The sequence below is a fragment of the Xyrauchen texanus genome, chromosome 18 (assembly GCF_025860055.1).
Source record: "Xyrauchen texanus isolate HMW12.3.18 chromosome 18, RBS_HiC_50CHRs, whole genome shotgun sequence".
NCBI classification, from domain to species: domain Eukaryota; kingdom Metazoa; phylum Chordata; class Actinopteri; order Cypriniformes; family Catostomidae; genus Xyrauchen; species Xyrauchen texanus.
The window spans coordinates 42260059-42286251 of NC_068293.1; the positions used below are offsets into that span (position 1 = coordinate 42260059).

The 26193-nt window shown below is 38.3% G+C and overlaps 1 protein-coding gene across 1 annotated transcript in view; it reads left to right on the forward strand.

The window, feature by feature from the left end:
- The window catches only part of LOC127659347 (potassium voltage-gated channel subfamily H member 7-like), a 97734-nt gene extending 92498 nt beyond the window's left edge, over nt 1-5236 (forward strand). The window contains exons 13-14 of the mRNA XM_052149126.1: nt 334-553; nt 5105-5236. Coding sequence (XP_052005086.1) covers nt 334-524 — 191 coding nt within the window. The 3' untranslated portion in view covers nt 525-553; nt 5105-5236. The remainder of the gene's footprint in view (nt 1-333; nt 554-5104) is intronic.
- Nucleotides 5237-26193: the final 20957 nt, after the last annotated feature.

Below are 26193 nucleotides of genomic sequence, written 5' to 3' on the forward strand. Positions count from 1 at the left end.
TGAGACAAGGTTGCAATTATTATAATAAGTCTGTGGCAAAATCGTTAGAAATTGTAAAAGTTACAGCTGAAGTTGCGCTTACTGCCCCCTGCTGAAAACAGGTGATACTTCCGATGGCAGGAATATGAATTATTACGGTTACTGTGTTAAAATTGACAGCCCTGTTTATAATATAACACCATCCTACTTTCCTACTAACTAACTAAGTAAAGTACATTTTTATATCTGAACTTTTCCATGTTATGCACGGGATAGTATTGTTGTTTTCCGGTCTGTCCCAGGACTCTGGAGTACGAATTGTACCCCTAACCTCAGCTGATTACCATCCCACAGGGGGAAGCCTCAAGGAAACAGACAGCGAGTCCTGGAAAGAGCGCAGAGAATCCCGGCTGAGCTCCAAGAGAAGCTCTAAGGGCCAGTGCACCACCAGGGAGGAACAGCAGAGGCTTCTGGGAGCAGGGACAATAGAGCTATCCGTCAGTACAGAGTTACACAGCTACACCAGCTTGCAGTCCTCCTGCTGACGACATGGAGAGAAAGCCGTACGATGATGGTGAGATATGAAATGTTAATTCATGTTAAGACCACCAGCATTAAAAGCTACCTCTTCCAAATGGAAGTTTTTGTCCAAACCACCTGCAATCTATTTTGTCGCAGTTTCCTGGTGAAATGAACACTAGAGGCGCTACAACAACTGCTAATTGTTTGCCACAGTCAAGTAATGTTAATGAGATCAGGTTGGGTGATCCTATTATGGCCTTTCAGCAAATCCTGTAGGACTACTGGGCATATTTCATATTAATTACATAATATCACATAATCAGTGTTAATCTTGTCAACGGAAATACTGATTATCGTAAACTGGCTAAAACATGAAAAAGTATGAATCATTCAGAATACAGTAGCTTGAAAAGTAGCTAATACAACGTACTTCAGCATACCTTTACCGTGACATTATGTAACTCATTCCAGTTTCCACCCACTCCTTATGTTTATTGACAAAGTTTCATAAATTATCCACAAATATCTTTCAACCACCAAAACCTCAGGCTTTCAGTTTGATAGACGTCCGATGCAGAACTATCAGTGAATGACATTACATAAGTCTTAAACGACTTATCATAATCCTTCAAGAACAATCTCTGCTGGTGCACGGGTACAAAAGCCACTCCTCAAACTGTTGATAGTCAAGAAATGGGCTTTTAGCTTGATTGATGACTTAAGTACGTACAAACAACAAAGCATTGTACATTTGTCCTAAAGACTTTTACAACAATTCCAGTCCTTAAACTACTGATTGACAGGGTATAAAAGGAAAGTGGAGCTCAGACACACACACACAAACATTATTGATCGAGTCAGTCTGCTCCTAAATCCAGGCTAAAGCATGGTAAAACAGGGTCTTTCGGGAGCTTAAGGCATTCGGCAGCCCTTTTACAGGCATTAGGAAAATCCGCTGGGCAGCTATTGCCTAACTCTCCTCAATGAGCACACAATGTGCTCCACAGACAAGCAAACTAATGCCCCCCCAACCATCCACATAACCACTGGAGAGGGCATTGCCATTGGCATGTGACCCCCCACACACAAAACACACTAAACCAAACACAATAACCAAGGAATTGTAATATTAAATGGATAGTTCACCCAAAAATGAACGTTCTGTCATCATGCACTGCAGACCTTTCTTTCTTTCTTTGGTGGAGCACAAAAGAAGATATTTTGCTAAATGAACAAGAGTGCTCTTTTTCATACAACTAAAAATAAATAGGGACTGTAGCTGTTGCACTCTAAATATGTTAAAAGTAGTCCAAATGACTTATGGTGCTAAATGTTAAGTCATCTGAAGCAGGGCTGGACTGGGAAGAGAAATCGGCCCAGGGTTTTACATAGCAATCCAAAAGTTGAGCGGGGGGGTGGGGGGTTGCAGTCCTTTTCTCTATATCGTGGTGCCGTTTTGTGGTCTGTTCTGCATACTGCGGCAGCTCATTTTAGCTTAACGTGGAACACACCGGCCCGATAGCCAGTCCGCCCCTGATCGGCCCCAAAGTGCCTCGGCCAACCGGGAAAATGCCAGATTACCAGTCCAGCCCTGATCTGAAGCCATACGATAGCTTTGTCTGACAAACAGACTGAAATATTTCCTCCACCAAAGCTCTGAAATCTCATTCATTTCAAAGGAGAGCTGTGCATTTATTTTCATTTTATGGAAAAAAGCATGGACGTTCTGCAATATATTATGACTTTGGAAAGTCATACAGGTTTGGAACAACATGAAGGTGAGTAAACAATGACCGTTTTAATTTTGGGTGGACTATTCTCGGCATAGAAAGTAGAATTATATAACTTATTGTCAGATTTTGTATATTTTAAATGGTCTTAAAATGGCAATTTCTGGACAAAACAAACAGATCTAGTCTACTGCTGTAGGCACGTTCCTTTCCACGTGACAAATAATTGTTTCATGTACAATATTTCATCTTATGAGTAGACATAGTAGAGTTCATGCAAGTTTCACTGTTTTTTTGTGTTTTGTTTTTTAAAGCTGAAGCTTAATGTTTCATGAAAATCCCAAACTTTCTCTTATCTCAGCTTAATGTGCAAAGATATCTATAAGTAAGCCATTCGTGGAACACTGAGACCCTGTGGAGTTAGAAAAACATTGCTCTCTTTTATGCATCTCAATACAGTCAAATTGGCTCAATCAATGGTGTGAGTTTGAGTTGGGAACAAGAATGCCCCTCATAATAATCACTGGCAAAAGAATGTAATAAATCATGGTTCAAGCTGTAAAGTAAACTAAAATATATAGAGCGCAACAGTCTGGTTCTGGAAGTCAAAATCCTTGAAATGTATTTTTAACAATAACTTTAATGATAAATCTACCGTTTCTTCTTTGTTGAAGCATTAGTCCAGATCATTTAAACCTACCGGTAATTAAAACTGTTAATAGTGGAATTCCTGCTGAATAACTACACTACCCATAATGCTGAAGGAGAAACTCCAACACTTAGAAAATAGTGGAAAACAAAGTGCGCCAAAGAAGTTCTGCAGCGACCATCCAATCCCGTGACGCACCGTAAATGAATATTTTGCAATAAAATGTAAATATATTGTTTATATACTTATAATCAACAACATACAATCAATAGTTTAATCAGTTTTCACTTTATAATTTGATTGCATAATTTGGCAATGCTTCATGGGATTGTAGTTCATTCCCTCAGTACACAGTCTTGTTTCTTTTTGTCCGATTTTCAAATACTTGTTTTCTTCAAATCAAAGACTGTAATGTTGTGATTCACCTCGGAGATGATTGGTTTGGTTCATGGCTTTGAACACTTTCATGAAGGATGTTATAAAATGCCTATGAACGTTTGGAACCAAGACATCTGTGACACCGGATGGGCACTATTGCGCTCCCACCCATACTTCCCATGCAGTATAAGAAAATGGCACAAGTCAAGCCATTTCATCATGTCTTTAAAGAAAAACCTTTCCAATAGAACACATTCGTCATGGAGTATACCAAAGAAAAACCTGCATTGGTCACATCGTGCATTACTCTCAGTGTCTGTCCATCCCTGAAGCTGAATTCGTACTGGGTGAATCTAATTTCACTACATTGCTCATCTCTGGTTCCTCCACAGTCTGTGATCAGACATAAATTGGCATTTTGCGTGGAGAGTGGTTCTGATCAGCACGCTCTGGGCTCTGATAGGAGCAGGTGTCTGCATGAGATAACCGTTGGCTGCAGTGTTTCCATTAGTCTGAGCTTCACAGACAGACGAGTTGCGGCAATATAACACCAACACAGCAGTCTTTAAAAGCACTTGGAAACGTGCATACACACAAGAAAAACAATGCTAAATGCTAATAATAAAATACTAGCAAAACTAACCACATAGTTGTGCAATGGTTAGGTGATTAGAAAAATAAACAGACTTTTAAAAGGGAAGAGAAAACATTTCTTATATCCCATGTTGTTGAAATTGATCGCGGCAGTTCGGAGGTGAAATGTCCACCGTGTGGCGCTAAAAGCGAGCTGTTCTCCAAATAATGTATTTAAAGTAAATACTCTAGAGAGGATTACCCTACCCTAAACCTAACTGACTGTATGAAAAGCAAACGTGAAATGGAAAACGTAGCCGTGTTATTTTGTTGTGTTTCTATGACACTTTCAGCTCACATGTCGACTCGCGTGCTCTCCAGGGCTCATACCCCGGATCCTTTGGATTGCAAGCGCAACGCTCTATCAGTTGAGCTACTGCATATCGCCTTAAAATGTTTCACCAAGTCATGCAGAATTGTTAAGTGTTTAGGTGTCATAAGATAGCATTGTGTGAGGAACAGGGTGAAAAGTAAGTGTTTATGAACTGCTAATCTGCCATTTTACCTTAACATGGATATATGAGACCATTTAGACAGATACCAATATCCTCAAAATCTTCTAAAGCCATGACCGAAATTATGCAGGGTAAAGGAAAATATGATCCATGGTGCTTATTAATGTATTCAATTAATAATAGTCAGCTCAGCGAGTAAAGACGCTGACAACCACCCCTGGAGTCGCGAGTTCAAATCCAGGGCGTGTTGAGTGACTCCAGCCAGGTCTCCCAAGCAACCAAATTGGCCCGGTTGCTAGGGAGGGTAGAGTCACATGGGGTAACCTCCTCGTGGTCACTATAATGTGGTTCTCGCTCTCGGTGGGGTGCGTGGTGAGTTGTGCATGGTTGCCATGGTGGATGGCGTGAAGACTCCACGCGAGCTGTGTCACCGCGGTAACGTGCTCAACAAGTCACGTGATAAGATGCGAGGATTGAAGGTCTCAGACGCGGAGGCAACTGAGATTCGTCCTCCGCCACCCAGATTGAGGTGAGTCACTACGCCACCACGAGGACTTCAAGTGCATTAGAATTTGACCGTTACAAATTGGGGAGAAATTCAAAAAAATATAATAAAAAATAAATATAATAATAATAATAATAATAATAATAGTCCAGTAACATGTGTACATTTGTTACTGTTTGTACTCATGCATATGAACCCAATTGCATGTTTGTGTGCACTATATGGGTGTTAACGTGTGAAATGCCTGTTTTAGATATCCAGACCGACATATGTTTAGCTGTCAGGACCAAACAGGAAATGGCTACACAGGAACAGGTCGGGGTAGAAGAAGAGGATCTGGACTGTGACATCACATATGGAGAGGTGGAGCACAGGCTAGACCAACTGCAGGAACACCTGAGCAGGTAACACTCAGTTCCCAACCTAAATTCTGACTGAAGGAGCTGTGCTCAATGTCGTTGAGAAAACGCAGATACACTCACCCCAGCAACCGCACATTCTGTTTTAATGTGACTAGTTGCAACATTGCTGGGCAACCATAAAAAGCTACCTGGTCTCATAAACATGTTACTATACCTACATTTTTGCTTAGGTATAGTAACATCTTTAGTAACGTATCGCAGCAGTTTCCTGGCAAATGAACAACTCTTTGCACTGTCACACAAATCAAGAGTAAAACGGTAGATTATCAGTTAATAAACATTACTTTTCACCATGTTCCACACACAATGCTCTCTTATGACATTGAGATGAGGTGCAGGCCGGGGCATGGCCAGGCCGGAGGTGCGTACGGCCGGTTCCCAATCAGGCTTTATTCCTGTCCTCATCTAATCAGCCTGATTGCGAGGCGGCCGTGTGCATAAACGGCCCGGCCACGCCCTCCTCCTCGTCACAGACATCTAAACACTTTTACTATAGCACATGACTCATTTTAACGTTTGCATTATATATCAAATTACATTTACAAGCTTGTTTGAGTGTGATCAAATTGCACAGTTGCTCAACTGATAGAGCATTGCACTTGCGATGTAAAGGAGCGGGGAACGAGTCCTCAAGAGCAAGTGCTGTAGAAGCACCACAAAATGTAGATGTGTTTTTCATCTCACATTTGTTTCTGTGACACTCAGTAAGGTTTAGGTTTAAGGTTTAGGTTGGGAAAGTCGTTTTGTTCATTTAAAACTCAATAGAGCAATACAATTAAAAGTTATTAAGGATGAAAGATTGCAAAGACAAATTTGGAAATGTAAATTTCTTGTTGACTACAAATTATAATAATTAAAGTGCTAAAATATGCAGATATTTTATTCAAGCAAATTAACAACATTCTTAATGTATGCGTTTCTGTGCAGGAATAATTTAATTTGAATTATGGTGATAGTTGTTACCCTTTAGCCACACATGCATACTGTATATAATGACATTTGAAATACTAAAATATTGTTTGCAAACACAGTCCATGTCTGTCAGGCGGTGAGTGCATTAATGGTACATTACACAATGTTTCCAGTAGAGATGGACCCGAGGGGCGATTTGTACACCACAACAAATTACTCTAACCACGTGCATACCTAATCTAACCGGTGCAAGTTTGGTCTGCAATAAACATTGCAAATCAAAATATTGCTCCTGGTTATCATTCAAATGCACATGACAATTAGCCTTAGCTGACGAAACAAGTTTAGATAATGGTTACAGTATGCGCACACACTCACTCACTCACACACTCACACACTCTCTCACTCACTAAATCACTCAATCACTCACTCACACACTCTCTCTCTCACTCACTCACTCACTCACACTCTCTCTCTCTCACTAACTCACTCACACACTCTCTCTCTCACTCACTCACTCACTCACTCACTCACACACACTCTCTCTCTCACTTCCGGTGCGAGTGTTGGGCGGTGTTGGGTGAGACCTGAGCTGTGTGATTTTCTTAATTACGGGGATTGTCTCTCTTTTTTTCTGCATGGTTAAAAGTTTGTTTTAGACCTAGCTTTTTTAGTTGCGGGTATTGCGCGGGGAGAGATGGCGTCTCATGAAGAGATGCCGTCTTTGTCCTTGCGCAATGGCTTCAGGTGTGTGCCAGAGGATGGCTTCACAGTGGAAGACGTGCTTATTTCGGCTGGAGGGGAAGTAGGACACGAGAATATAGTGTCCGCTTCTCGTATGAATAAAGCTGTAGTAGTGTTCTTGAAAGAACAACATTTTGTTAATCGTTTAATCGAGCATGGTAAATGACAACTTTGTTCAGGTTACCCCGTTATACGCTCCGACAGTGAAAATTACGGTATCGAATGTTCCACCTTTCATTCCGGATGAAGCGTTGGAACGGGAATTAGTACGTTTTGGCAAATTTGCCAGTGTTTTTAAACCAGTTACGTTAGGCTGTAAACACCCGTCTCTGAAACACGTCAAATCTTTTAGAAGACAGGTGTTTATGTTTCTAGACTCCCCCGAAAACACGCTGGATGTTTCATTCCGAGTACGACACGAAGGAAAAACGTATATGGTGTACGCAAGCACTGGTAGCTTAAGGTGCTTCGATTGCGGCGATTTAGGGCATAAAAAGTTTGCATGCCCACACAGAGAGCGCGCACTAGAGGATAGGCAAAGGCCTCCTGTCTCAGGAGAGGGAGATGCGGTGGTGCAGGAGCGCGCTGCTCCAGAGGAACACACAGGCCCAGGGGCGTCGGACTGGGGGGGTAAAGGGTACCGAGTACCCAGGGCCCGAGGCAGGGGGGCCCCTTAGAAGTCAGTTTTCTATACATACATATTTGGTACGGGGGCCCAGCAAGATGGTTTGTACCCAGGGCCCAAAATTTGGTGCTACGCCCCTGCACAGGCCCAGCAGAGGTGAGCGAATCTGGTGCGGCGCCGTCCGCTAGTGAAGTACGCGAGAATGCTGTGACTAATACTAATGTTTATGAGCATCAGCAAAATGAAAATACTGCAAATACTGTTCAAAATATCAATACTGATGAGCAGCAAGATGATGGTGTGGAAATTGCAGGGCCAAGCAGGTGTGAGTCTGGTTGGTTGGCTACAAGAAAGAGAGAGTTGTGTTTCAGTAATGATGGCAGTGCAGTAGATGATGATGCATCTGACGAAAATGTTTCTCTTCTCGATCACGAATGTGACTCCCAAGGAGGGTCTGTATGTGGACTTGAGGGTGATTCTCAAGATATGTCCATTAAAGATTCCTCTTTGTATACATTAGAGGAAATTAATGGTTTTCTTGATGAGACATTTGGAAAACAAGTCAACATTAAAGAATTTTTTCCTGATGTAGGAAAATTTGAGAGGTCAGTGGCGGTCCTTCAAAAGACTGTAAATCTTGATCAGCTGAGTGAAAAGAAACGTTTTCGTTTAAAAAAACATGTTACAGTTATCAGAAAATGTAGAATGGTGGATAAAAAGAAGAGGCTAAAAGCATTTTTATAAATGTTTAGCCATGCATCACGTGGTGTTCTTCTCTTTATTTCTTCTGGTTTCTTCTGCCTTTGTCTTTTTTCTCTTCTCCCTAAATTTATATATGGATCTGTTGAGGGTGGGCTCATTAAATATTAATGGAGGGAGGGATAGTCATAAACGAGTTTTTGTCTGAAATCATGCAAAATAAAAAGTTACATGTCATTTTATTGCAAGAAACACACAGTGATATTGATAATGAAGTAGAGTGGGGAATGTGGTGGAAAGGTCAACATGTGCTTAGCCATGGTACAAATCTGAGCGCTGGAATTGCTCTCCTTTTTTTCTCCAGGTATAAAAGTTAGCATAGAAAAAAGTGAAGAATTTGTAAAAGGTCGTTTGGTTCTTGTCAAAACTATTATTGAAGGGATGACAATTTATTTTATAAATGTTTATGCACCAAACGTGGGAAATGAGCGATTACAGTTTTTTAGAATGCTAAATAATGTCTTAAAACAGGATTTTAGTGATGGAGAAATCATTATTGGTGGAGATTGGAATTGCACAGAATGTTTCAATATTGATCGCAATAATGAAGAGCCTCATATGCTTTCATCCAACTATTTGTCAAGATTGATGAAAGAGGCCAAACTTTTAGATATGTGGAGAATCAAGCATCCGGTAGACAAACAATATGGGTTAAAATTTCTGACAATAGAGTAAGTGCTGCTCGCTTAGACAGAATTTATGTTTCAAAAAATTTTAATAACAGGATTATTGATTGTTTTATTTCTCCTGTCGGTTTCTCTGATCACCATCTGGTTTTTATTTCAGTAAATATGGCACAATTTCCAAGAAAATCTTCTTATTGGCACTTTAACGCTAAACTGTTACAGGATGCTTTATTTTCCGAACATTTAGTGGTATTTTGGAATCATTGGAAGGGGAAGAAAAATGATTTTGAAAATCTAAAACAATGGTGGGAGGTTGGAAAAACTCAAATAAAACTTTACTGTCAACAGTATACTGCATATTGTACGACTACTCAAAGAGAAACAATTCAAGCCCTGGAAAGAGAAATAGAGTCTATAGAGACAGAAATGATAAGAACACATGACACAGTTTTTATCAACAACTTGCAACAGAAGAAGAAACAGCTAAGTTGTCATTTGAATGAGAGGGTGAAGGCTGCTTTGGTGAGGTCACGTTTTACATCAGTTACTGAGATGGATGCCCCAAGTGCCTATTTTTTTAACTTGGAACGTTCAGTGGCACAATTTAAGCAGATGACATGTTTACGTCTTCCAGATGGGAAGATTACAACTGACATTATAGAAATGCGTCGTCATGCTGTTGGTTTTTATTCTTCTCTCTACAAAGCTGATCATTGCAACTCTAGTTGTGCAGCGCAACTTTTGCATGAACTTCCTCAAATAGACTGTGGTTCTAAGACTGCTTTGGACACACAAATTACTTTTCAAGAACTCACTATTGCTGTTGGACAGTTGAAATCCGGACGCTCTCCTGGAATTGATGGGTTGACTTCTGAATTTTAGAAACATTTTTGGAAATATATTGGAACGGACCTTTATGAAGTTTTCTGTGAAAGTTATAAAGATGGCATTCTACCTGCTACATGTCAACGTGCTGTATTGTCCCTATTTACCTAAAAAGGGAGACTTGACTCTGTTAAAGAACTGGAGACCTGTTGCTTTATTAACAACAGAGTATAAAATCTTGTCCAAATGTCTGTCTAATAGGCTTAAGGAGTTTTTACATTTGATAATTCATCAAGACCAAACCTATTGCATTCCAAAAAGATCTATAATGGATAATCTTTTTTTAGTGAGCGATACCTTGGATATCTGTAAAATGTTCAATGCAGAGGTTGGATTGATTGCTTTAGACCAAGAAAAGGCGTTTGATCGTGTTGATCATAACTATCTTTTTAATTTACTTGCTGCATTCGGGTTTGGTCAGGATTTTATCAAATGGATACGTTTGTTGTACACCGGAGCTTCTTGCATGGTTAAGGTGGGGGGTGGCCTAAGTCGGCCTATTGTGGTTTCAAGGGGCATCAGACAAGGTTGCCCTCTATCAGGGCAATTGTATAGTATTGCTATTGAGCCCTTACTTTTTAATATAAGAAATACTCTAAATGGTTTATCAATACCCACAATGCCTCAACATTCAAGAACTATAATTGCTGCTTATGCTGATGATTTAACGGTCTTTGTCAATGACAATAATGATATAAAAGCTTTGTCTAGATCACTTGAGTTGTATGAAGGGGCATCATCAGCTAAAGTAAACTGGGATAAGACTGAAGCTTTTTGGTCAGGTCAAAGAAATTTAGGAAATCTCCCACAACTACCAGGTACTTTAAACTGGAATAGAAAGGGGCTGAAATTACTTGGTGTCTTTTTGGGATCAGAAGATTTTCAGAAGAAAAATTGGGAGGGAGTTTTGGAGCGAGTGTGCACCCGATTGTCTAGATGGAACTGGTTGCTACCCCAGTTGTCCTATAGGGGGAGAGTGTTAGTTGCCAATAACTTGGCCGCTTCTGCGTTGTGGCATACATTTATTGTGTTACAGCCTCCCAATGGACTAGTTCAAGATATTCAAAGGATGCTGGTGAATTTTTTGTGGTCAGGACAGCATTGGGTTCGAGCAGCTGTCCTTTTTTTGCCAGTGCAAGAAGGGGGGCAAGGTCTTGTGGACATCAGATCAAGACTTATGGCCTTTCGTCTGCAAGCTGCTCAGAGACTGCTGTATTATGGTGATATTGCTTGGTCCAACACTGCAGTCACACTCCTGAGGAAAGCAGGCAACATGGGACTTGACAAACATCTCTTTTTGTTGAATCTGAATGAAACAACTTTAAAAGATTTGACTCCTTTCTACAGATCTGTGATGGAAGCCTGGAAAGTTTTCTCTGACCTGCTGGAATACATGCAGGTTTTTGGCTGATGGAAGAGCCATTGTTCCAGAACCCCTTTTTGCCTTCCAGACACTTGGTTTCTGTCAATTTGTCATCACGGCTGATAGCTGCTGGATGTGTAAAACTGGGACATATTCTAAGCATCAGTACGGAGACCCTGAGAGAGAACTGGGATAAAATCTTATCGACTTTTGAAACAACTTACTGATGAGGTGCTTGGAGAGCTGAATTACGATCAGACACTTTTTATCAATAACTCCAGTCATATTAAAGAGTGGATGGCTGGACGTGATTATGATTTTCCATCCTTGGTGATAGCTGCTGGTGTAAGGGAATGGCATGAGGAGGAAAATCTTTTATTGTCTTTCAAAACTCCCCAGCTGGATACTTTTGAGTCTGTTGGGAAAAAAAGCTCTGTATGTGACTTGTGTGAAAGTGACCAATGCACATCTTCTCTCCGGAGTAAAGTCATCTAAATGGACTGATTTTGTTGGAGTGAACATCTCCCCCAAAGGTAGCTGGCGGTCATTGTACAAACGCCCCATTGATAAACGGACTGGTGATTTACAGTGGAGGATAGTACACAGTGCAATAGCTACGAACAGACATGTGGTGCACCTCAATCCAAATGTAGAAGTGGGTTGTTTATTTTGTTCTGAAAACGAAAATATTTTTCATCTCTTTGTGCAATGTGTATGGTTGGGTAATTTGTTCTCCTTTTTATCTCAATGGGTATCATCTTTAGGTGAAGATTTATCTCCTCAATTGTTTATCTTTGGGCCGAAGTATTTCGCAAGTCGTAAACATGTTTTGGTTTTACTAAATTTTGTGTTTGGAACTGCCAAACTCACTATTTGGAAAACAAGAAAAAATAAGATGCTTGGTAAAGACACATTAGATCCTTTGCCGATGTTCAAGGGTTTGGTAGCATCAAGACTCAGGATAGAATATGCATACTATAAATTGGTTGGGTGCTTACCAGTGTTTGTGAATACTTGGGCCATAAATGGAGTGTTATGCACAGTTAATGAAAATGATGATTTACTGCTGAGTTTTTAAGTCATTGTGTTGTTTTTAAAAAATATATATATATATTTTTGGATGCATCTTTCGTAATTGAGACTTTGTAACGCAGATTGTTAGTGGTAACAGACTTGGTGTTACCTAAATGTTGTAAATAAAGGTGATTTCAATCTCTCTCTCTCACACACACTCACACACTCTTTCTCTCACTTACTCTCTCTCTCTCTCACATATTCATTCACTCACTCACTCACACACTCACTCACACACTCTCTCACACACTCTCTCACTCACTCTCTCACTCACTCACTCACTGTATCTCACCCTCACTCACTCATTTCAATTCAATTCAATTGAGCTTTATTGGCATGACAACTTGTACATTGTATTGCCAAAGTATTTATATGAGCATGAAAAATAAAAAATGAACAAAGTAGAACAAATTCTCTATTGAACAAGTGTGGAAAAACAGGGAAAAAATAAATAAAATAAACAGTGTATATACTTTCAGTGGTGTGTGTGTGTGTGTGTGTGTGTGTGTGTGTGTGTGTGTGTGTGTGTGTGTGTGTGTGTGTGTGTGTGTGTGTGTGTGTGTGTGTGTGTGTGTGTGCACTTGCAGTAGGGTGAACAGAATAACAGCAGGTGGTATTTTTAGCTTTAATGCTGGCTTAGAGAAAGAGGTATCAGGCAGCAAAAATCCTGTCTCAGCCAAGCTTCATATCGCACATCTTAAAGCGCAATGCTGCTGTCCGAAAGATGCCAGGACACGGTCATTCAAGCAGTACATGTTCATGTCCCATCATACAGTATATGTCTTCATGTATTTGATTAAATATTAAAACTTGCCTCTTTTTTTAAAAAAAAAACTTGTTTTATTGGTCTCCTTAACATACATTTCCACCCAGTTATTAAATTCTGTCATTTACAGAAGCCAGATCCCACCAAGGAAGAAGGAAATGACAAAAGATAACTCTGTCTTCATTTCTCATAGTTGCGAAATAGTAAAGTCACATTTGCAAGATATAAACTCAATTGTGAGAAATAAAGTCGCTCTTGTGAGAGAGAGATAGTAGCAATTCTGAGATACAATTCATGATTGTGAGATATAAACTCTCAATTTAGAGAAATAAAGTCGCAAATTGGTAGATATAAACTCTCAATTGCAAAACCGAGATCTAAAGTCTCAAAGTCTCAGCTGTTAGAAATAGTCACACTTGCAAGAAATAGTTGCAATTGCACAATATAAACTCAATTAAATCTGAGATATATAAAGTCACAACGGTGTGATATAAACTCTAAATTGCAATAAATAAATAAAGTTGCACTCACAAGATATAAATTCTCAGTTGCAAAATATATGAACTCACAAGTCTGATATATAAAGTCACACTTGCAAGAAATAAAGTTGCAAATGCAAAATATAAAACTCACTTGCTACAAATAATGTCACAAATGTGTTATATAAACTCTATTTTGCGAGAAGCAAAGTTGCACACGGGAGATATACATTATTAATAGCAATAAATTTGCATTCGCGAGATATGAACCTGCAATTATGATTAATAAAGTCACAACTGTGAAACATAAAATTGTCACACTTGCGAATATTAAAGTTGTACTTGCGAGATATAAACTCAATTTCAACAAATAGTCACAATAATGAGATATAAATTCTAAATGTCCTTTTTTATTTTTTGTTTATGACATCATCCTCCAAAAAGTGACATCATTTGTAGTTGAAAAATAACTGTAACAAGATTACTATTATTTAGTTTTAGCCATGGATTTAATTAATGATATGATGTTTTGAGGTATTAATTGGTTTGTCTCATTGTAAAACATTCAATCCTGTTCTATAAAATTACAGCGTCTATGATCATATCAAAATTTCCCTGATCATTTACTCACCCTCAAGCCATCCCAGATGTGTATGACTTTCTTTCTTCTGCTGCACACAAATGAAAATTTTTAGAAGAATATTTCAGCTCTGTAGGTCCATACAATGCAAGTGAATGGTGACCAGAACTTTGAAGCACAAATATGCACATAAATGCAGCATAAAAGTAATCCATGCGACTCCAGTGGTTTAATCCATGTCTTCATAAGCGATATGATGGGTGTGTGTGAGAAACAGAACAATGTTTAAGCACTTTTGTACTATCACTCTCCGTTGTTTTTGGTGATTCAGATTCTTCATGCATATCGACACCTACAGGGCAGGGAGGGAAAATGATGGTTAAAAAAGGACTTCAATATTGATCTGTTTCATATCACTTCTGAAGACATCGATTAAACCACTGGAGTATTATGGATTCATTTTAAGCTGTATTTATGTGCTTTTTGGAGCTTCAAAATGTTGCCACCCATTCACTTGCATTGTATGAACCTGCAGAGCAGAAATATTCTTCTAAAAATCTTCATTGTGTTCTGCAGGAGAAAGAAAGTCATACTCATCTGGCATGGCATGAAGATGAATAAATGAGAAAATTTTCATTTTTGGGTGAACTGTCCCTTTAACTCGCAATCCTTCTCTGAGCAACTATCTTCAGCTCTTATTTCCATCCTTTACTTCCATTCCACCATGTAAATGTGGAAAATTATAAGTGCCTGAGCGTTCCCAGAGCATACACTTTCCTAAAAATACTTCCTTGAAATACAACATTAAGATACTAATTTATAAACGGTAACAAGTTCTGAGTCGAGACCCAGATAACAGGAAGTTTGTGTATGTTTCAACACTTTTTCAATGTGGAAATCAAAGTACAGTATGCTTCTGCAATGCATTAAAAAATACGTAAATATATCACAACCAACCAAGCTGTCTGGGCAGCGAATATTCTGTACTGTTACACCCCTCGTCAACTCTCCAATTAAAGATCATGTATTTCCTTCAGTTAATAGGCTCTCTGGGTGTGCCTTACAGACTAAAACTGTGCCAGCACATTTCACATGAACTCTGATCAACCCTTATATTACCCCACTGAACTCAAAATGATGCTCTTGCCCTCACCGTTACCTCCGCACACGTCCATTACCTGGATGGCACATGCCTCCTTAAGCTTTATGTCTCGATTTTCGAGGAACGTTAATAATGAAATGCTGCTTTTGAAATGAAACGTTCATGAATGTCCTACTCAAGGATGCTTGAATCCATCAATGAACCCTCACAGGAACAGAAATGGTGTTGAACTGCTGTACGCCCAACATTCATAACTAAAGATTTTATTATAGCTGAAGTGATAAACTTAGACAAGGAGAATATATGCACACTCCAAACTGACTGGATCAGTGTTAGAGCTCCCCTTGCTGCACAGGCAGAGTTAATGCTACTGAAATTTAGACATGGATTGTGTTGCATTAGGGAGCCCCCTAGAGGACAGGGAGGGAATTTATTTTCTGAAAGGTTTTTTTATTCTGTCACAGTAAGTTTGAGATCCCTCGCAATAGCATTATCCATCTGAATAACTGTTTAGGAACGCAACACTATTTCACAAATGTAAATCTCTTCCTGTCCCCATAGGGACTCAGTATTATTCAAGTTTTATATTATAATCGTTTTTTCTTCTGAGCTTACATAAGGCCATTCCTTCCAAATCTAGGGTTTTGCTTTGTTCAAAGTAATATAACAGTATGTTATTATTTACTCACCCTAATGTTGTTCCCTAACCATATATATATATATATACACATTTTTTTTTTTTTTTGGTGACTTCCTAGAACATCCTTGCTGCTTTTCTCAATACAATAAAAGTGAAATATGGACTGCGTCTGTCAAGCTCACATCACTGTCTTTTCAGGTTGGAGTCTCAGATGACATCAGACATTCGGAATATTCTTCAGCTGCTGCAGAGACAGTCTTGTTTAGGACCTCCAGCATACAGCACCCTCACAACCGCTCCAGAATTTAAGAGACCGGCCATCAGAGTTCAGCCTATAGCGTCTGTTCCCACCAACCAATCACACTGCAGGACCACACAGGTATTGTACAACACTGATCTCCATGCAGCTGTTATTGAAACAAACAATAAGGATGGAATTCAATTGCACTTGCAGCCTTTAACCAATCATCAGCCATAGAGATTGTAGACATGGGTGCATGTTTTCATGGTTTCCCTACATGGGTCCCCTATGTAGTGTTTAGGGGATGACGACAATGTATATAATTCTATGGGGGAATTTAACAGAGCAAATTTTATAAATAAATATATAATTTTAAAAAAGCTAGTACGCCATGGAATGTTGCATTAATAAATCAATTTAATATATTATAGTCACTGTAAAGTGCATTTATAGATACTTGTCATTGTACTTCCGTTATACTGTATATTTAATGAGATATTTATTTTATACGCTGTATTTTAGTTTTAAAGTGTATTTCATGAGGTTTTAATGCATATTGCATGTGGCATTTTATGTCATTTTTCATGAATACATACATCTATATGTCATTCTAATTGCATTTACTGATTGCAGCATTCCCATCTTTTCCATATATATTGATCTCATTTTGTTCATTTCATTCATCCATAAAATACACCCAAATGCATTTATATAAAAATATATTATTATACATTTAAATGAATGCAAATTGTATAATTCATCATACTCAAATATATATATATAATTGTGATAAATTACTGTTTTGATATGAATATGAAAATGTGATTTGGTTAATGTAAAATATATCATCTTCACTGGTAGGTACACATGGTCATATTATAGGACCCATATCTGGTTGCAACTCCTGATAATGTTAACAAAAAATGTGGGTAGTGTTGCCAAATGGGAACTCTACAACAACAACAACAACAACAAAAGTTTCTAAAAATATAAATGGATCCTCTAATTAAATTCATGTTTATTATTAACAAATAATGCATTGTTAAATGTATATACTCAAAAAGAGTGCATCATTAATATTTATTAAGGTTCCCGCAATCACGGAAACCTGGAAATATCTGTGAAATTTAAAAATGTTTTTATTTAAAAAGCGAAAAAGGAAAATTTTACTTTCAAAAACTGTACCACAGATGGTTAATAGACAACACACAGCCAAAATGTCCATTATTACCTGTAGTGGTCAATAATTAATGATCTTTAAATTCCTCTTATACAAATGCAAAACTTTTTCACATTATATAATGTAATATAATACATCAAGTTTATTTATATAAATATTAGGGCTCTCTCTCTCTCTCACTCACTCACTCTCACTCTCTCTCTCACTCACACACTCTCACTCTCTCACTCACTCTCACTCACTCTCTCTCACTCACTCACTCTCTCACTCACTCACACACTCTCTCTCTCTCTCTCTCTCTCTCTCTCACTCACTCACTCTCACTCACACACTCTCACTCTCTCACTCACACACTCTCACTCTCTCACTCACTCTCTCACTCACTCTCACTCACACACTCTCACTCTCTCACTCACACACTCTCACTCACTCACTCTCACTCACACACTCTCACTCTCTCACTCACTCTCTCACTCACTCTCACTCACACACTCTCACTCACTCTCACTCACACACTCTCACTCTCTCACTCACTCTCTCACTCACTCTCACTCACACACTCTCACTCACTCTCACTCACACACTCTCACTCTCTCACTCTCTCACTCACACACTCTCACTCTCACTCACACACTCTCACTCTCTCACTCTCAGTTACACACTCACTCACTCTCTCACTCTCACTCTTTCTCACTCACACACTCTCACTCTCTCACTCTCTCACTCACACACTCTCACTCTTTCTCACTCACACACTCTCACTCTCTTACTCTCACTCTCTCTCTCTCACTCACACACTCTCACTCTCTCACTCTCACTCACACACTCTCACTCTCTCACTCTTTCTCACTCACACACTCTCACTCTCTCACTCACACACTCTCACTCTTTCTCACTCACACACTCTCACTCTCTTACTCTCACTCTCACTCTCTCTCACTCACACACTCTCACTCTCACTCGCACACTCTCACTCTCTCACTCACACACTCTCACTCTCAGTTACACACTCACTCACTCTCTCACTCTCTCTCACTCACACACTCTCACTCTCTCACTCTCACTCACACACTCTCACTCTCTCACTCTCACTCACACACTCTCACTCTCTCACTCTCACTCACACACTCTCACTCTCTCACTCTCAGTTACACACTCACTCACTCACATATATATATATATATATATATATATATATATATATATATATATATATATATATATATATATATTATTGTTTTATTTCTATTGAATAATCTTTTAATTAGATTTAATAATATTTTAATTGATTGACAGCCCTAGTAATAATGCATAATATATTTAAATCACTATAAATTGTTTATTTAATCTTACTTGAAACCCCTAAATTTACTAATAAATGACTGTGGTTTGGATCATTTACAGTGTGTATGTGTCTTATTAACATGAAAATAAAACATTATTATGTTTTATTATCATGTTTCGTTATCACAAAGACATGATTATGGCATTTTGTCGTAACCACTCCTGAAATATTTTGGGGAAAAGTGTTGCTATATGGGAACATTACAACAACAATGATTGTTGTATATACATTTATATATATATATATATATATATATATATGTGTGTGTGTGTCTGCACAATTATGAAAATTATTGCTGATTATTTTCTTTGATATTATAATAGCAATTATTAATTTAGATTAATAGAATTTACATTAAAATACTTCTTTTGTGTGAGGCAGTTGCATGCCATATTCTTTATGTTGGCTATGCATAAAAATACAAATAAATAAAAAACAAGAACTGTGTTCCTGAATTGCTTTATATTTTAATTGCATGAAAAACAAAAGCTGTTATTCACATTTTGAAAAAAATTGTACACCGTATAATTTAAATAGTGAGTTTACTAATATGCCTTTAGACTAATTAACACGTCAGATTTGCATTTGCATTCATGCACACAACGGCCCAAAAAATATGTTGTAAAAAGAACATTTCAGCGCAATGGGACACCTACATGGAATACTGTAATTAACACTTTTTTAAAAATTCCTCTTTTACAGGACACTGAATTTTTGGCAAACGTCCAGTCCAAATTCAGAGACTCTCCATCAGGTCTGGCCCTCATGAACTCTAAACAGAGCCATGCGACTCTATCCAGACTGGACTCAGGACCCACTGACAGTCTCACAAACAGCCGGACTCATTCCAAATCCCAGCTTCCAATTCAGCACACTTCCCCTCCAGACACGCCACTCAACAGCGTCACATCGGAAACTGTAGACCTCAACAGACCTCTGTCAGATCCTGGACTCCTAAAGGAAAAGCACTGACTCTACAGTTTACATCAGAACGGGAAAGTCGAGGGGAAAGCACCGAAACGAAACGGGCATTGGCCAAAGCTTTGATTAATGCTAATGCAATTTAAGATTCTCCACTGGCTTCCTCTATGATGTCACTTCCTTCTACAGTAAGAGGAAGATCTGACTAGCCTATCTGGAATACTGTAGATGGCTTGAACCACACACTTCCATTTTTAGGAAGTTCATCATTGAGAGACAGAGGCCTAATGACGTTGTCTTCTCCACACACTTCCTCTGTGTGTTCTGCCCACCTTTACAATGATTGAAGACTCAGGGTATTGTTTGGGATTAATACATCACACACACACGTACGCACGCACGCGCGCGCACACACACACATGCGCACATCTTCCCTGTTTTATCATAATGATTCAGAAATTTAATAACTTCCAATTGCAGAAACCTTTGGCATCAAATTCTCTGGACTCCAAAAGTCTGAAACCACAAGGGAAAATGCTTCAATTTAGTATTTTAGTAAATTGTCTTCCCATTTTGCTTTAATAGCATACACCCGAGCTGGCGTGAAAAAACCCCTGAATTTTCCAGAGAGCATCTTGTGTGATTTAATGGAAGCAGGGAAATCTGACTGTCTGTACAAAAAGTTCAGAACATAGTAAGTATTCCGACTTTATTTTCCGTCAAAGCTTTTCTTTGTTTTACAATCCTAAAACTTTATTTTCAGGTTTCTCAGACTTTGGTCTCAGACTTCTAGAGCCCACTGAACATATCAAAAGACTGATATGTCTGCAGACGGCATGCACACTATTCAAAGTCATCATTTCTGCAAGAGGAAACCACTAACAGCCATGTACATACATCAAGTCCCTCTGTTTAAGTCCTCGTCATGGTAAAGAGATTTTAAAACTGTAGTTGCATGTTTACTGCAACATATTGGAAAGCAGGTGTAGTGTTGGCATGCTCCAGAATGAATCACTGAAAATGCACTCTTCTATGGCTGACTGTGTTTATTTGCAGTCACGCTAGCTTGAATCAAACTCTGCACGGCATAAAACGTACATTTCTCAACTTCTTTGCAAGCATTGGTGTATGTTTAGGTATCTGAGCCAATTCAATTCTGCTTCGATTCAACATGATCTCAGAGGAAATCGAAAAGTTGGCTTCAAAAGTTCATGCACGCTGAATTCAACCCCATTCTGCCCAAGATTTGTAATACACCACTGTTTGCAAGATGCATTTTAGTATGTAGCTATAAATATATAGATATGCATATACATAGAATACTACGTTTATCCAACTGTTTTTAGCTATGATACGAGTCACTGGGAATAATGGAAATAATAAATGTCATTTAAGGTATTGAGACAAAATACCAAATATTTAGACAAGAGAAGCTTCTGTCTCAAACTGCGCTAGTAATAATAACACATTGGATGAGGAACACACTCTAATGGATTGACTTGCGGCCGCTGTAGTATTCAATGCCTGTCTAATAGTATAAAAGTTATTCATATAAAAACTTTGTTATAAAACCTTAAAATAGTTTAATAATAATAGTAATAACATTTGATAGGTTTTAACATTTCTAATGGGATATTTTTCTAACTGCTTAACTTCTCTGTAACTTTAGTATATCATTTTAAATATATATATATATTTATTTATTTATTTATTTTATTCCACTAAAATGTGTGCAATAAACACAAATTTAATGACCCTTTCAATATTTATGTATATTTTGCAGCTTGCATTGAAACAGACAAATACACTCTTGAGTTGAGACCTTTTGTTTAGTTTGATTTTATATGTCACTGTAAAATGCATTATTTTGGATTACAAGAAATTATTGATCATCATGCAGATTTTTTTTCTTTTAATTTCTGCATAACAGGATAGTATATGCACTTTATTTTAAAACAAAAGATTTCAAACCTTTATTTTACATGTAACCTTGTGTGTGCATGAGTGTGTGTGTGTTGTGTGTGTGTGTGTGTGTGTGTGTGTGTGTGTGTGTGTGTGTCTTCATAATTATCACATACTGGAAAATATCAGAGGTGGCTTTTCTATTAGGATATATATTGAAAACTGTCAACACTGCAAACGTTTGCACGTAACCTCCAAACAGATAGAACATGTTCACTTTTGTATCCCAGCCATTGGAGTTATATAGTTTGCACTGTATAGTTTGTACACCACAATACTCTACTGGTGTTTTGAATGTGTCTGCTACTTAAAGATTTATATAAATTTGATGCAATTGCTTTAGGCAGTTACTTTGACAAATTGTATAAATACGTATATAAATAAAAGGAATGCATATCAGTTTTGTGGTCTGTCTCCTTGTTCATGCTGTTACTTGAGTTTGAATACATTTCTTCAGAGAAAGGCACTACAAAATAAGTGCACATGACAGAGGATGTATTCAATTAAATTGGATTATTACATTATATTTAATTAAATATGAGAGTAGACATTTTTTTGTGATGTTATTCTTAAATAATTGAAGTGGGTGAAACAGTTTGTTTTAAAAATAAAACATTGCTAAAAGAAAAAAGAACATCCATTCCAAGGTGGTTAGCTCATTAACCTTGTCTGTTTTGATTGTTGGGGTTTGGGGCACTTGTCAGCTGGTCAGGCTGGGAGACCAGCTGCCCAACCAGTTACACCAGCTAAACACCACATTGGCAAAACCACTTTATACCAACTAAGATCAGGAAACGACCTTATGCTGGATGAAGCTTTTTTGATTTTACCTCAGTAGAGCATGAAACACATTTATTTATTTATTTCTACACACACACACACACACATATATATATATATACAGTATAAGGTAGGGAGGGTTACTTTTGAAATGTATTTCACTACAGATTACAGAATACATGCTGTTAAATGTAATTTGTAACATATTCCGTTAGATTACTCAAGGTCAGTAATGTAATCTAAATACTTTGGATTACTTCTTCAGCACTGGTAGATTTTTCACTTGTTTTGACAATAAAAACTCAAAATACACATGTTAAAAATACATTCTCTGAAAAACATAAATATATGCAGTGTTGTTTCTAAAACAAGATGAATCAAATTGATCTTGTTTTTAGCATATTTAGATATTTTTACAGGAAAACAATACAAAAATTATTATCAAGAATATAATTTTTGCCCTAATATCAAAGGTCTTACTAGAAACAAAGAAATTATGATCTAAAGTGAATTTTTTGGATAAAAAAAATATGATCGTGTCTGGTAACATATGCATGTAAAATGGCTAGAAATAGCATTTTAGCTTAGCATAAAGCTGATAATTTATACAAGGTTTATTACTATTTCTTCTGCTCCAAACTTACTTCAAACTTATTCTCTGTCTGCTCGTATGAATGTAACACATCATAAGAAAGTGTTTCACCGCTGTTCAAAAGCACTTTGGATCACATCATTTATATGTATAAATGTTTTCCATCTGAAAGGACTAAATATTAAATGAAACAAAAGTAATCTCTTCAGTAATCAAAATACTTTCTGAATGTAACTGTGTTCTAAGTACCAATGATTTAACTTGTAACTGTAGGTCAGTGTTTCCAAACCTTTTTTCTTCCACGGCACACTTTTTACGACCAAAAATATTCTACAGCACAGCACTGTCGTCAGTATTTTTCCTTTTCAAGAACTTGTCCATGTTTTCTGTCCGCCTTAGTAGCGTGTTTACTTGTAATGTTTACAATTCGGCTATACAAAAAACGACTTTTTTCATCGTCCGTCATTTTAATTTTCATATTTTAAATGACAATAAGACATTAAATAACTTTTATTTTCATTCACATTTTAATTTTTAATCATGAACTTACAGGACGAGCATGTAGCAGATTATGCATTTATTGATTTATTTATGAAGAGAACAGATGAACAACAGAGACAGGAAGCAGATTCATGTTTTTCCCCCGCAGTGACCGCGGAGGCCACTAAAACACGACATATGAACAATGCAATATTACAAAAACAAATACAAATAAAATATGAATAAAACATGTCTGCTTCGACTTAAACTGTGTGCTCGCCTGTGCGTAATCAAACGCATCAAGGGAGACTGATGCTGAGGTGATTGTCATTAGATTTTGCGTCATTACCTCGGACAAACGACTTCTCGTGGCAGTTTTAATTTGGTTCTGGAGGCTGAACCCAGCGCCAAGCGCCGCATCGCCCTCCACATGACAAGAGTTGCAGAAAGCGTCACAGAGGGGCAAAGGCTTGCAGTTGCTTTAATAGCAGAATGTAATAAAAAGTACTTGTTTATGTTTAAAGCGTTTTCTTGGTGAATTTAAATGAGTTCAATTACTGGGGTCTCTGATATTTGTAAACGATAAGGTAATAAAAGAAATTATGAGACATTCAACGTCTCTTCACAAATTTGGACAGTTTTTAAATAATTTTTGTTGCTTAGTATCTCAAAGATATTATTGGTGAAGCAGAAACATGTGTGTGAAAAACACTTTGGTTTGACGTCACTTCATAGACTTCAATGTATTCTGCAGCGCTGACACGAGTCATGTGATGACCCTTTACTCGTATAAATATCACTCACTTCATAGATTATTAAATTATTCATATTTTTTTGTGGAATTTTATAATTTTCCACAGCACTTGAACTGATCAAGACACTGGAAACAGTTGGATGCAAACATGCAGCAAATTAAGTGTAGAATAACCCACCGGATCCATCAGAAGAGGCCGAGAATGACAGCTGTGTTGAGCGGCTCATTGATCAGATGCGTTTGACTCTGTTCAATATGAAAACACGGGACGTGTGTGTGTGTTCACTGCTGCTCACTGGGGAGAATGTGAGACATTTGCATTCAATATATAGGCCTAGACATATGCTTATTATATGAACACCTCAACTCTTTAACTATGACAGTGTCAACAGATGCTATATAATACCAAAGCTTATTGTAAAAGTGTTCAAGAATTTTACAGCACAGAATGCAGAATAAGGGGCCGTTTACACTGAACGTGCTTTTGTGTCTGCACTGTTTTTCAAGTGTTTCTATATGTAAACATGTGCTAGATTCTTGACAGACAAAAACAGCGACACGCAAAGCTTCTATCGATGTTTACATTAAAACAAACAAACAAATTACAACAACAACAAAGACTATTGCAAAACAGGGCGGACGGACGCAAGTACGCGTTCAGTGTGAACGGCCCCTAAAAGAGTGCAATCAGATTACATTGTTTATGTTATGCAAAACACAAAATGTATGTCACTGCCAATACTTTTGGCCACAGCTGTACATCACTAAGGTACATTTCGAGAGGAGAAGGTGCATGGGACAACCTGGGAAAGTTGTTGTTCTGGTTAACAAGGTACTGCACTGCCAAAGAAAAAAGTATATGTCTAAATGTAAAGAATTTGAACGTTTGAACTTTTAGCACAAACTTTTAAAACTTAAACAAAATGTAACAAGTTTGGTAAATGGCAAAGCAACTACATTTAACAGCAAAGTCTCATGACAACTCAACGCATAGAATTTCGGTATGGGAGAGTTGCCACCCTTGCAGCTCGTCGTTCCAGGAGTTTCCGGCTGAGCTTTTTCTAGTATTTGATGGATCTGTGCCTGGACAAGAAGCTTCTAGGATTCTGTCTGGTTTGACTCAGGGTAACCGCTCTGTTGTGGACTATGCTATGGAGTTCCGCACTATTGCCGAGTCCAACGAATGGAATGAGGCAGCTCATTGGAGTCAGTTCCTGGAGGGCTTATCTGATACGATCCAAGATATGATTTACACTCTGTAATTGCCATCCGTTTTGACCTGGTCGCTCTGGCCATTAGTGTTGACCAGCGGCTTGTACTCTGATGCAATCAATGTCGCTCCTCATCTCCCAAGCCAGCTGATCATTACCATATCCCACTCCTGCACCGGGGTGGCAGATGCTAGTGGTAAAGTTGGCCGAACCCATTATGGCAGATGCCCATTAACGGCTCACCCCAGACTATCTTCACCCATTCTACAGAGCCGCTCACCCTCATCATGGGTAACCACACTGCAGCTCTTCTTTCTGCTTGACTGCTCTCCCTCTGCACTGGTGGTACTGGGGTATCCTTGGTTGGTAACACACAATCAACATTTTGACTGGTTAACCAATTCTGTTCTAGCCTGGAGCCCTTATTGTCTCTCCCATTGTCTTAACCCTGCCGTCTCTCCTGTCCAGTCTTGCGTGTCTTTTCAGGATGAACCAGTGGATTTATCCAGTGTACCCATGGCAAACCATGATCTGGGGTCAGTCTGTCTTTACAAAGTTGAATCTACACTGTGCTTATCACATGATTTGAATCAGGAAGGTAGTGAGTGGAGGGCACTTTTAATATTTGGTCATGCTGTTTGGATTGGTCAATGCCCCAGCTGGCTTCCAGGGGATCGTGAATGACGTGTTTCAGGCCATGGTTGATCGATTCGTTTTTGAACATTTGGACAATATTCTATCTTCTCCCAGAATATTTAGGACCATGTCCAGCATGTCAGGCAGGTGCTTCAATGACTGCTAGAGATCCGACTGTTTGTTAGGGCAGAGAAGTGTGTTTTACATGTGCAATCGGTTCCATTCTTAGGTTTCATCGTCTTATCCAAGGAAGTGTGCATGGA